Source organism: Erithacus rubecula (genome assembly GCF_903797595.1).
Source record: "Erithacus rubecula genome assembly, chromosome: 1".
Lineage (NCBI taxonomy): Eukaryota > Metazoa > Chordata > Aves > Passeriformes > Muscicapidae > Erithacus > Erithacus rubecula.
The window spans coordinates 24,207,319-24,219,918 of record NC_136658.1 but is presented as its reverse complement, the minus strand read 5'-3'; the positions used below and the strand labels follow the sequence as shown (position 1 = coordinate 24,219,918).

The 12,600-nt window shown below is 43.9% G+C and overlaps 2 protein-coding genes across 2 annotated transcripts in view; one reads left to right on the top strand and one right to left on the bottom strand.

Annotated features, from left to right (window-relative positions):
* Positions 1 to 12,600, top strand: part of FSTL1 (follistatin like 1) — a 212,003-nt gene that overhangs the window by 107,393 nt on the left and 92,010 nt on the right. The gene's annotated exons all lie outside the window — the stretch shown is intronic.
* Positions 3,178 to 5,569, bottom strand: NDUFB4 (NADH:ubiquinone oxidoreductase subunit B4). The gene is made up of 3 exons (XM_079306082.1): positions 5,319 to 5,569; positions 4,927 to 5,073; positions 3,178 to 3,341 (listed from the first exon to the last, which is right to left on the bottom strand). Exons 1-3 carry the CDS (start codon positions 5,517 to 5,519, stop codon positions 3,279 to 3,281), a joined length of 411 nt encoding a protein of 136 aa, XP_079162208.1. The 5' UTR covers positions 5,520 to 5,569; the 3' UTR covers positions 3,178 to 3,278.

Below are 12,600 nucleotides of genomic sequence, written 5' to 3'. Positions count from 1 at the left end.
GCCTAAGCCCACTATCAGAGCAAGCCACTTCAACCTGCTCATCCATGGAGGGCTGCTGAGAAAAGACTTGGTTGTCAGGAAAGTAAACCACAAATGAAAAAAGGCTGGAAAATCCAAAGCACTTCACTGCTAGGCAAGGGAAAGTTTTTGCTGCATGCTCTGGCCATCCTGCAATATTGACTTGTTAGCACTTGAGAAATTCCCTAGTTCTGTGCTAATCTGCAGTATAGCAAATGTGAAAGGGCTTCTCTGGCCAGTTCAAGCATTTGCTCCTAGGACAATACCTGGAAAAAAGCTCAAATGCAGACACCATGGGGGACCTCAACATTGATTAGAGTATGCAAAACCTCATCCCCAGCTGGTGAATTCCACAGGGTGGAGGCAGCAAGCAAAGCCCCAAGTAGAATGGGAACCAGGAGGACAGCCCAGGCACCCCACACTTCAGGCCTGTATTTTAGCACATACCCACATGACAGTTTGTAAACTTGGTGCCACCAGATCTATGTTTCTTTCCCCAGAGAAGCAATTTTCCCAAAGTGAAGGAAATGTAGACCTACAACACACAGTTACCAGTCAATTATATCCATCATCAGGTTTGGATCTGCACCGGGTCCTTGGGGAAAAAAGCAGTGCATCAGCTTTGAGAAAATTATTGTAAAATCTAAATGGAGACATTTACTCAAAAATAGCCAGTTCAGAAAAGGACATTTTGGACAATCTATTTGCCGGATAACCTGATTTAATCAGACTGATCCAGAGATAAATGAGGTCTAAATCTTTCACAGGCAGAGGAGAAGAACTTGTTTTCTGTTTGGGACCTAAATTATTGCCCAGTAACCTACAGGCTTGAATTTCTCTCATACAGATGCATCACCAAAGTATATACAGGTGGTAACACATCAGATAAGGGTAAAATTCTACAAGGCACATTCACTTTCCTACCTCCACCCTAGATACCTGAAGGGAAATTTCTTTTTCCTCACTGCACCCAGCACTGCTGCCTCAAACAGCAACCCCACCTCCAGCAGAGCAGCATGCTCATCCTTAGCAAAAAAAACAGCTTGGAAAGTTCTGGAAATAACAAGAGATAAAAGTGAGAGAAAAGTAGGACAGCCTTTCCCAAGCATCATATTCAAATCTGCAGGAATGTAGCATCAGAAACTCAGGGCTGAAAAGGGCTGGTAACAAAGAGCTGTGGCAGGTGCTGCAAGCATCAATCCAAGGTTGGCCTAAAAGACCAGAGGTGCTGTGCTCATCCACAACCCATCCCGAAACATTTGCTCAGCTGGACTGAAATAAATGTAGCTGCAAGGGAGAATTTACATATGTGGCAACACAAGTTCCAATTAGCTGAGGAAATGGGTCCTGGGAGATCAAATTATCTTTGTGGCAGCAAGAATAGCTAATTTAGCATGCTCAGACAAGCAATTATTTCTTTCCCTAAATACCACTCTCTCCATGCACTGATGCCTCTCTGCACTGATCCACAGACCGATCTTGTAATATCATTTGTGACAGTCTTTTAGGAGCTATTCTGCAGAGAATAATGTAAGTTTGCTTTAGTTAAGCTAGCAGAGCAAGCTGCAGAAACTGGTTCAAAAGGGTTGCTGGGAGCACATATGGGATTGCAAAACCAGGGCACTGACTAGTCCAGTTTCTGTACACAGCATTAGCGCCAAGCTCCACGCAACCTGAATGTTTCATGAGCCACACAGGAAGAGCTGCAATAGGAAACACTTTAAAAAACAAAAACAAAACAAACAACAACAAAACCAAAAGAACAACAACAACAAAAAAAAAACAAAACAAAACAAAACAAAAAAAAACCCCAAAAAACCCCCCACAAAAAATATAATAAGGAAAAATTCAGTGAGAGTGATTTTGAAAGGGTGACTGAGCATGGGCACAGGCTGCCTAGGGAAGTTGTGGCGTCTTATCTCTCCAGATGTTCAAAAGCCACCTGTATATACAAGATCCTGGACAACCCACTTTAAACAGCCCTACCTGAGCAGAGGGTAGAACCCAGAGGACCTCCAGAGGTCCCTTGCAACCTCAGCCACTTTTTGATTATGTGCAAAAGCTCATCAACTCACTCTGCTGGAGAGTGACTGCAAATAGCCCATATTTACATATTTATTATGCAGGAAAAGAAAGGATGCAATAGACCTGTTTTTGCTGACTTCACATTGGCTACTTTCCCAGCAGGCAGAGGGAAGTTCTCAACTTTTGTATCAGACTAAGCTTCTGGCATGAAACTCAAATGCCTAGGAAGAAACCACTCCCATTGTCTCTGAAGAATGAGAGTTGTTTGGATCATGAAGGCACCTGCAGGCCACAAAAAATTCAGATATGCATCAAAAATCTTTTCTTTGCACTCACACCTCAGTACACTGGCAGTAACAACTCCAGAGTCCTCTATACCAGTTGATCTGGGCAGCAAAAACTTGTGTTCTTATAAGAATAAACAGAAAAGGCATCTCAACAGGCATAAGATTCAGTTATGCTTGGTGGTAATTTTTTTTATTTGGAGCACAGCCCCCCTATAGGGATGAATTTTCCTATACTGCTAGATAGTCAGTGTCAAAGTAAAAATCCTTATCTTACACTTCTTGTCTCTCATTCACAAGAACCACAGAGTAAGTGGAAATTCTGGTTACATATAGCATAACAACATTCAGCTGACTTTTTTCAATTCTGATACTATTAAAAAAATAGAAGTTAATTGCAATAAACAAACACATGGTTTAGGTTTGTAGTTCATTAGGGAAAAGAAAAATTAACTTGTTGAGAGCAGTCAGGCAGACTCCTAAGTTCTTAAAAATGTATCACAGAGCTTGCCTATTATCCAGTTAGGGCAAACCACACTAGTGGTTTGTGAAAGTGACACCCACTTGTGATACAAAAGTGAAGCCAAAGTGATACCAAGAACAAATATCTGTAAGGCAAGCAGTAGTTCCTTTAGCAAACTGCTTCGATCTTGCTTAGCATTTTAGCCTGCCAGTAATTTTAAACTTCAGCCTTCTTGGACAGCAGCAACCTCCATGGTTTAAAAGGATCCTCTATGTACACCAAAAGAGTACAGTGCCTGAGTTCCATACACCCTCTCTGTATCCATCTGGTTCAGATAAAAAGATCCTACATTTTTGCACTTCCCATGATTTTTAAAGATGCAAGACGAACAAGGAATTAAGATTTATTCATGGGACAGAGAAATGTCATCACATAATGCATTTTATTTTATTGATATATCCCATGAACATCACTGCAATTCCAGGAATTTAGAAGAATACACTGAACGGTCGCTTGGATTTACCTTCCTGGATACGCTTTTCTTTATAATCCTGTGGAAGAAAGAACATTTATCATTATCCTATTAGAGAAGGACTTTCCAAGAGCCTGGGATAACAGAACAGAAGTTCTATTAATTCAGCATAGACTACATGAAGGTCGCACCATATAGGATTTTAAGGGGTTTTTCCACTCTAAATGATTCTATGAGCATAAGCTGTTTAAAAGTAAAAGATAACAAAGCACTTAGCTTCACCTACTACCTGCTCAGATTGACCTCACATCCAGGTACTCTCACAGGGCCAGCAGAGACCAATTCCTGTAAGGCATTTTTCACCAAACTAGCTGTCTCAATTTGTATCTTAGTTTCCACCCCCTCCTTCTGGCTGAACAATCCAGCTTAGAGATCCAGTTATGGAGAAACTTCTTAATAACTTGTCTAAAAATGCCTGTGCTCACTTTCTACCCATGTGTACCTCACTCTGCAATCATGTACCTTTCTGACTGTTACCATTACGGTACACACTACATTGTGGATCCAGAGTACACTGTGGATAACAGCCAGATTCCTTATGCTGGAAAAAACTGTAAGATTTACTTTAAACCAGACAATTTATCTCCTGCTTGCCCACACAGCACACATTCCTCAGAGAAAAGACTATGACTATCATGCCTTATGTACTACCAGGAAAACAAAAAAAAAAAAATCCCCAAACATCACTAAAGGAACTGCAATAAAGGAAAGTGAATTATTCTGGACACTAATTAAAGGCTTCAGCATGGCAAAATACTGCAGAGGTACTGAAGTCTCAAGAACATTTTTATCAACACACTCAGCATGTTTCCTAAAACCTGAATTTTCAATTCACCCTAGCAAACAACATTCCCTACAAATATTCTATTAATTTACATTAGTGCATCGTGGTTTATGACTTGATCTGAAATGCTACTTTTGTGCAAAAGAGGGAAATAGAAGTTTTACAACAGCCACAAATTCTTTACTAAAAGCAGCCACTGTCTGCCTGTTAGCATTTTTTAATGTAGGTATATAGCTAAGCTTTTTCATAATGACTTACCATTGCTCAGACTCTGACACTCATAGTTTAGGAGTAAGAATGGAAGGAAGATAAACCTTCCAAAATATTAAAATATCCAGCTGAGATTAGACACTGCAATTAGCATAATTACTCCTCCCCATTTGCTTTACTAAATTAGAGAAATGGCCAAGCAATTGCACAGGGAAATTGCTAGGTCTGTCATCCATAAGCTTCCTGTGTACTTTAAGTTCAAAAAACATAGTTAATGAATGTCAATTGCTGAAAACAAGGGTAACTCAGGATTAATTTTCACTCAGTGCTACAGAGAACTTTGTGACTGCCAAATAACCTAATCAGACAAACTGTGACTGCCATACCCCCAAGGGTACAATAAAGGGCTCTCAGAAAAACAAGACTCTGCAACCAATAACAGGCTTTGAGACAGCAGAATCGCTATCAGCCTTCCTTCTCTCACTACTTCAATGGTATTGATCATTCTTAGGCACATGAGGATACACAAACTGAGACTCCAAGCAGATCTACATTTTACAAGCTGGTGTTTGACCTGCTCGCTGACGTTCAGCATTTTCTACAGACTTACCCTGTGAGCTTTTAAGACAGCAATCCAGAAGAGGAGGGGGCCTAACGCATAAGCAGCTCCTAGAAAGGAAGTCTTGGGTGTCGGGCGGAAAGTAGGGTAGACGTTTTGCGACTTCGCATAGGCCCAGCGTATCAAGGCGGGATCTTCCTGGGGTGCAAAGAGAACAGCGGTGAGACCTGCGGGGATCTGCCGTGGCACCTCTACCCGGTGGAGGCCAAGGCAAACCGGGAAGGGCACCAAGGTCACGGGGAGGGCGGGCAGCGTCCGGGCGGCACGGCCTCGGCCCTAAGCACGGCCGCAGGTGCAGGCCCCGCTCCGGGACGCCGCCGGCTGAGGCGGACGAGCCCCGCGCTTCCCCCGCCACCCCCTCACCCCTCTCCGTCCCCACTCACGATGACGGCGGGCGGGCTAGGGTTGTTGAGCTGCAGCAGGTATTGCCGCTTGAGCTGGGAGCGGATCGCCAGGCGCTCGGCCTCGGCGCGGCGCTTCTCCGGCGATGTGTCGTAGGTGTCAGGGTCGAGCTCGGCGGGCAGCGAGACGAAGTGGTTCGGCCGGTATAGAGCGGCCGCCGATGGAGGCGGCGCTGACGCCATCTTGGACAGCCAGCCGTGCCGCCGGCGGAGGGCAGTGCCGGCTCCGCCCCCGCCGCGCGGTGGGCGAGAGCAGCGGCCTCCGCTCCCGGAAACGGAGCGTTTGGGCTGAAGCGGCGGTAAAGTTCACCCTGGTTCCAACCCCTCTGCCGTGACTAGTGACAGTTTCCACTAGACCAGATTAATCAGAGCCTGGCCTTGAATACCTTCAAGGTATGGGGCATTCGCACCTTCTCTGCCGTACCACACTCAGGGTAAAGGATTTTTTTTTTGTAATACCTGACCTAAACCTACTCTTTCGATTTGAACCCATTGTCCCGCCTCCTGTCACTGCATTTTCTTGTAAATAACCTTTCCCCATCTTTACTGTGAGTTCCCTTCAGGTACTGGAAGGCCACAATTAAGTCACCTCAAAGCCTTCTCTTACCCCGGCTGAACAAAGTCAGTTCTCTCTGCCTTTCCTCGTGGGAGAGGTGCTCCATTCTCGTGGTCCTCATTTTGGACTCTGCACTCGCTCCAACAGCTGGATGTCCTTCCTGTGCTGAGGGCCCCAGAGCTGGATGCAGTGTTCCAGGTGGGGTCTCACAGAGCAGAGGGACAGAATCATCTCCCTTGCCCTGTTTTGGATAAAGCCCAGGACACATTTGGCTTTCTGGGCAATGAGTGCCCGTGTCCAGTCTCTCACCCACCAGTACCCCCAAGTCCTTCTGAGCAGAGCTGCTCTCAATCTGTTCATCCGCCAGCCTGTGTTGATACTGGGGTTGCCTCGATCTGGGTGCAGTATCTTGCACTTGGCTTTGTTAAACCTCATGAGATTCCCAGGTGCCCACTTCTTCAGTCTGCCTTGGCCTTACCCAGCCTCACCCGCTGTGGCTCAGGGCATGTCAGGGGAAGGTTTTCGTCTCACAAGAGCAACAGTCCCAGAAGGTCAGTTTTCCCCCTGCAATTAAAATGGCCTTCAGGATGAGTTACAGGTCAGGAGTGTTGACTTCTTTGAGTCTGCTGGAACAATGGGTTTCCATTGCTGTGAGGGTGTTTATTGACCTTTTGAATAGTATTTCTGTATCTTAGGAAGTGTAGTTAATGTATGTCAAACTGCTGAAAATAAGTCTATTAAAATTACAGGATCACAGAAATCACAGAATTACTGTGCTGGAGGTGATCCACAAGGATCATCTAGTCCAACTTAGCCCTGCACAGAAGCATCCCCAAGACTCACACCCTGTGCCTGAGAGCATTGTCCAAACACTTGAACTCTATCAGGCTTGGTGCTGTGACTCCCTGGGAGCCTGTTCCAGTACCCAACCACCCTCTGAAGAACCTTTTCCTAATATCCAACCTAAACCACTCCATGCTCAACTTTAAGCCATTCTCTCGGGTCCTGTCACTGTTGACCAGGGAGAAGAGATCAGTACCTGTCCCTCTACCTCCCTTCACAAGAGAGGACTGCAATTAATTTACATTATCAGTGCTACAGAGAGCTTCATTACAGCTATGTTTGAACATTAATTCATTTTTGAACTGAAAGAAAAATCCCTACATCTGAACAGTATTCCATGTTACACAAGACACATGTTGCAGTCAGACTGGCATTTGCAAAATTATGCAGTTACTGACTTTCAGTTTCAAATTGTCCCTTTGACTCTTTAACCAAGGCTGAGCTGACTGGACAAGCTGCCAGGTAACCTCCAGGATTCTCAAGAACTCACCACCCTGATAGACATTATTGACAGGTTCAGGAATCACCCTCTGCTTAGTGAACACTGGGCAAAGAAAACAGGAGTTTGCCCTACTTTTGGCCAGCATGTGCCCAGGTGGCCAAGAAGGCCAGTGGCATCCTGGGTAATGGTAATAGTAATAGTGTGGCTAGCCAGAGCAGGGCAGCGATTGTCCTCCTGTACTTGGCACTGGTGAGGCCACATCTTGATAACTGTGAACAGTTCTGGGGCCATCTCTACAAGAAAGACATTAAGGTGCTGGAGCATGTCCAGAGAAGGCCAGTGGGGCTGGTGAAGAGTCCAGAGCACAAGTCCTGTGAGAGCAGCTGGGGTTGTTTATCCTGGAAAAAAGGAGGTTCAGGGGAGACCTTATTGCTCTCAGCAACTATCTGAAAGGAGGTTATTCCCAGATGTGGAGCTAGTCTCTGGTCCCATATAACAAGTGATTGATCAAGAGAAAATGGCCTCAAGTTGTGCCAGAGGAGGTTTAGATTAGATGTTAAGAAAAAAATTTTCACCAAAAGGGTTATCCAGCACTGAAACAGGCTGCTCCAGGAAGTGGTGCAGTCACCTTCTTTGTAGATATTCAAAAGCTGGGGAACATGGGGACACTGTTTAGTGATGGACTTGGCAGTGCTGGGTTAATTATTGGACCTGATGATCTTAGAGTTATTTTGCAACCTTAATGATTCTTAGGCTTTGGCTTTAAGAAGTTTTTATCTTGTTAGTATTAAGACCTTTGGTCTCCAGTGATGTAAAGAAATAGATGTCTTTCTGGAAACAAAGTAGCCAGTAAACAAGTTTACTGTTGTGTGTTCTTCTTCCAATATAAAAACAGTGATAGTTATGGTGATTGGGACCCAGTAAGTTAATGTCTGTGAGTACATAATTATGGCCTGATTTACACTGTGGTAACTGCAGACTCAGGTAATGTTGGATGAAGGATTACAGTTTTCTCCTAAGCATACACAAAATAATACTGCTGACTTTATTTAAGGTGCTGTGCTTAAGGTGCACTGCAATAATAGAGCAAAAGCTCTTCCTCACATCCTACAATTTCACTCTTTTTCCTAAGCACTTGGAAAATAAATTACCTTCTTTTGGCCTGAACAGCTAATTAGGAGCTGTGATTTGGTTTCAGCAGGATGAAATATAAGTTGGATGTTTCTGCAGTTTGTGTACATTGAATGGTTCCACCACAGCACACAGCATTAGGTACATTTCCCTCTCCCAAGTACAAGCCTATAGTCCTCTCAGAAATCTCTCCATCTTTTCCTTTTCATTTCATTTTCTTCACAAACATGTGTCTGCAAATCTAAATGAACACCAAGCTGTTTCATTCCCAGTCAGTTCCCAGGAAATACTTGTATGTCCTGTTGCTTTTTCTCCCAGCGATTTCAGCTTCGGCCAGTGGCTCCTATAGCATGGAAAAATATACTCCCTTTACTTCCCATTTTGTAAGCACTGGATTTAGTGAGCGGTGTCTCCAGCTCCATGATTTTTGTCTCTTCATAACTGACATGTAAAGATCTGCTTTAGCAGCATGGTACCTACACCAGCAGCACTGCCATGTGGCACTCCTGTGGTACTTCCATCTCTGAGTGTTCCCAAAGACTTGGCAGCCTGTGTCTTCCAGCCCCTGATTGGCTTTCTGCTTTTAAAGCTGCTCCTCCCTGCTCTCTCTTGTTTCTTTATAAAATGACATGTGCAGCCTTGAAACAGATTGATTCCTGGCAGAAGCAGGAGTGCAGATTGGATTAGCAAACTGGGAAGGGTTAGCTGCTGTGTGGGAAATGGTGGGTCTTTGCTGCATCACAGAGTGGAATGGAAGATTTCTGTTCCCGCAGATCTCCCAAAGGACTTCCAAACAGTCAGATGGCTTTGTCCCAATCTGCTGACTTCCAAGGCCTATCTCTAGTGGTTTGTGATGGTTCCTGTGAGCAGGAGCAGGGATGGTCTTCGCATGTACTTGGCAAAGGTAGTGGGTTCAGCTCCCAGCCCTGTTGCAGAATCTTTGTGATCTTATCAGTGAAGATCCAAGCTGTGCCTTCTCCCTCTCCCCAGAGCTCATAGCTCTGAGTGTGGATGCTTGGCATGCAAAAAGTGCTGGAATTAATACTACTGGGAGAAAAACAGAAGGTACAAAGCAATATTTCCATTAACAATGTAATGTACTGTATTAGAAAACTGAGCAGCCAGCTGCTATGCAGAAAAAACCTTTGCATTTAACCTCTAACCACTAACTCACTAACTTGTTTCATTGTGTAAGAAAATAACTAAATCCATTCGAGAGAAACATATTCTCTGACACTGAAGCCTGTGCATTGCAATTTGTTGTTTTCACTCCCCCGGAGGTGAATTTGTGCACTTTCTTTGTTTTGTAACAGACATGTTTCTAAGTTTTAAACATCCTTCAGCAAAAGCCTGTGTCACTAAAGTCAGTGTCTAAACCTTGCATAAAGCAATGTGGGACAAAGACAGAAATGCTGAAGACAAAGCACTTGACTGAAATCAGTGATTGTTTTTTCCTCCTGCTGACAAGAACTGCTGCACACAGGAAGAAATTCTGTGGTGACAGACTGTCCCTCTGTGCAGACCTCCTGTGTCATCTGCTCCTCCTGGACCACCCTATGGCAGCTCTGAACACAGTCTTGCTGCTACTGCAAACCACCTCTGAACCAAAAGATTTTGCAAGACTTAACAAGATCCTTCTTGTCCCTCTTTTGTCAGACAGATCTTGAAGGTCGTTTGACTCTCCTCCTGACTGACTGCTGCTGTTGACCTAAGGCAAGCAGCAGGAATATAAAATAGGCTTCAATAAGCTTGGGGCCAGCTTCAGTAGGGCAGCACAAGCTTGAACTAGAATATGCTGGTCAAAAAACCACATCCTCGTGAGCTCACACACCAAGGCTTAACAGGTAAGACCTCAAATGGTTGTTTTTCTTTTTAATCAGAACTGTTGTTTATTGAATGTTCAAGGTTAACAGTATTAAGTGAAATTGACAATTCTCCTATGAAAATGCCTTTGAAGTTTACATCTGTTTTCTTTGCCATCAGCAGAAACCAAAATGGAAAGAACAGTAAAGAAAATTAATCTTTGTCCAAAGCCCCATGGAGGGTTGGCCTTGGCTGACTGCCAGATATCCACCCAGCTATTTTCTCACACCTCTCCTTGAAAGGGCTGGGAGAAAAAATTACATAGAAAATCTCATAGTTTGGTAAAAGTACAGTTGTTAAGAAAAGCAAAAGTATATAGAAGCGGAGTAAAAAGAGAAATTCACTACAACCCATCAGCAGGCAAATGTCCAGCTTGGGACAGCAAGGCCTCAATAGGCATAACACTAGCTTGGGAAGACAGATAACATCACCACAAATGTCCTCCCATCATTCTCCTTTCCTTCAACTTTTATTTCTAAGGAGCACATCATATGGCATGGGATATCTCTTTGGTTATTTGGGTCAGCTGTCCCTACAGCCTACAGCCATCTCCAGACTTTCAAAGATGTTGGTGGGGTGTTGGAGAGAAAGCCCTTATGCCATGCTAGCACTGCTCAGCAGTATCCAAACACATGTGCTACCAGTGCTGTTTTAACCACAGATGAAATGCACAAACCCTATAGGCTGCTGTGAAACAAGTTAAGTCCATCCCAGCCAAACCCAGTACAAAGGCAGCTTGAAAGCCGTCTGAATTTCAGAATATTCTCATACAAGGTAGCCTGAAATCAGACACACTTCTATGACACTCTTTGAAGCTGCAAATAACTTCCACCTAGAGTTTAAAGTAACCCAAGATACCTTCAGTTTAGAACTGTGTGATTTTGCTGGTGGCTTTTCACTCATGCCCTTGAAATACATAGATTGGATTTTTTGGACTGTGTATGCAAAGTCACTCTTTTCAGTGTGACCAGACTAAGTGATTCTGTGCTTCAAGTGAATGAGAGAAAAATTAACCTACATCACAGACCTGTCTACCTACCACCAAGGTGATCATGCATGATGTTTTCAAAAGAGACAGGTTGAATATGCTGTCAACTCCAAAAATACTGGTGCCTGTCAAACTTGTGTTGAGTGCTTGTAATTGCTCTGTTTGAATCAGTTGTCAGGCTGGGTCAACATGTTGCTGGCTTCTGTTGTGAATTGTCACTGGTCTTTTGCAAAGAAAGCAAGCTGGAAAAAAGGGGGAAGATGGCAAAATTACTTGTATCACAAGAAGGTTCCTGAACAGAGGCCCCTTACTTCTAATTCCCAACTAGGTAATGACCAAGAAGGGTCATTTGGCTCCATTCTATACAAGTGAATAAATACTGCTAAGTGTGCTGGTTACCCTCTTTTAAAAGGGCATCAATATCAAGAATCCATGTGCATGGATATATCCACAGTAAAAGCCAAATGGATACAGAAGGGGAGCAGTGTAAGAAGCAATAGGATCCAGCATAGTTTATTTGAACTCAGAATGAGTGTATCTAGCTGCAGTGTATAGCTATACTAATAAATTGTCCAGATATATGCAATTCATTCTGTGTTAAGAACTGAAGTTCCCAGTATCTTCATCTTATAGTTGTTCAAAGGAAGCCTAGCATGCAAAGGAAGAAGTTAAGATGGTTAGGGGAATTACGAATTGTTAGTACAGCCAAGAGGCCACCCATAAATGTGTATCAAATGTTGAGCTTAGCAGGAGTATGTTACAAAACTAGGACATTTAATGAGTCATGGAGTGCCAGGAATAATGAGACATGGCATTAAACATTAATTAAGCATTAAACCATTCCTGCCTCTCCTTGACTTGTCCAGAGACGATGGAAAGAAGCCCTCTGCTGTTTCAGCTTTTCCTGTCAAAATAAAACTTTTGACTCACACTGAATTATAGCTGTGGCTGAACTGCCTCAGCCAGGAAGCTGGTGCTGCTTGGCGGTCTTGGCGAGAGAAGGATACGCTGGCAGCCAGCATCTCTTCTCCACTCCTTTCCAGGTCATTAATTGTAGCACTTAGTAGTGTTATATTCTTAGCTCTCCCTCTACTTCCAGCTCCTTGCACAAGAAACTATTAATACTATTAAACTATTACGTATAAATGAAGAGTGGGAAAGGAAGTAGGGTGGGAATTTGAAACATACCCTGTATATCTGAGGGCAAGTCCTGTTGTTGGTTAAGTGTTTCAAGTGTTTAGCCAGTTGAGGGCTAACACTGTTCTTAGACTTCCCCTCACAATGGCTGTCAGGAACTGGAGTACTCCAGCAAGCTGTCATTGCTCAAACCACCCTCCACCTGGCCCAGGTGCAGCATAAAGCTGAGATCCTTGCCTTAGACCTGGCCTGAACTGTGTGAAATGTATGTTGTCTCTAGACTTGAGTTCCTAATAGACCTCAG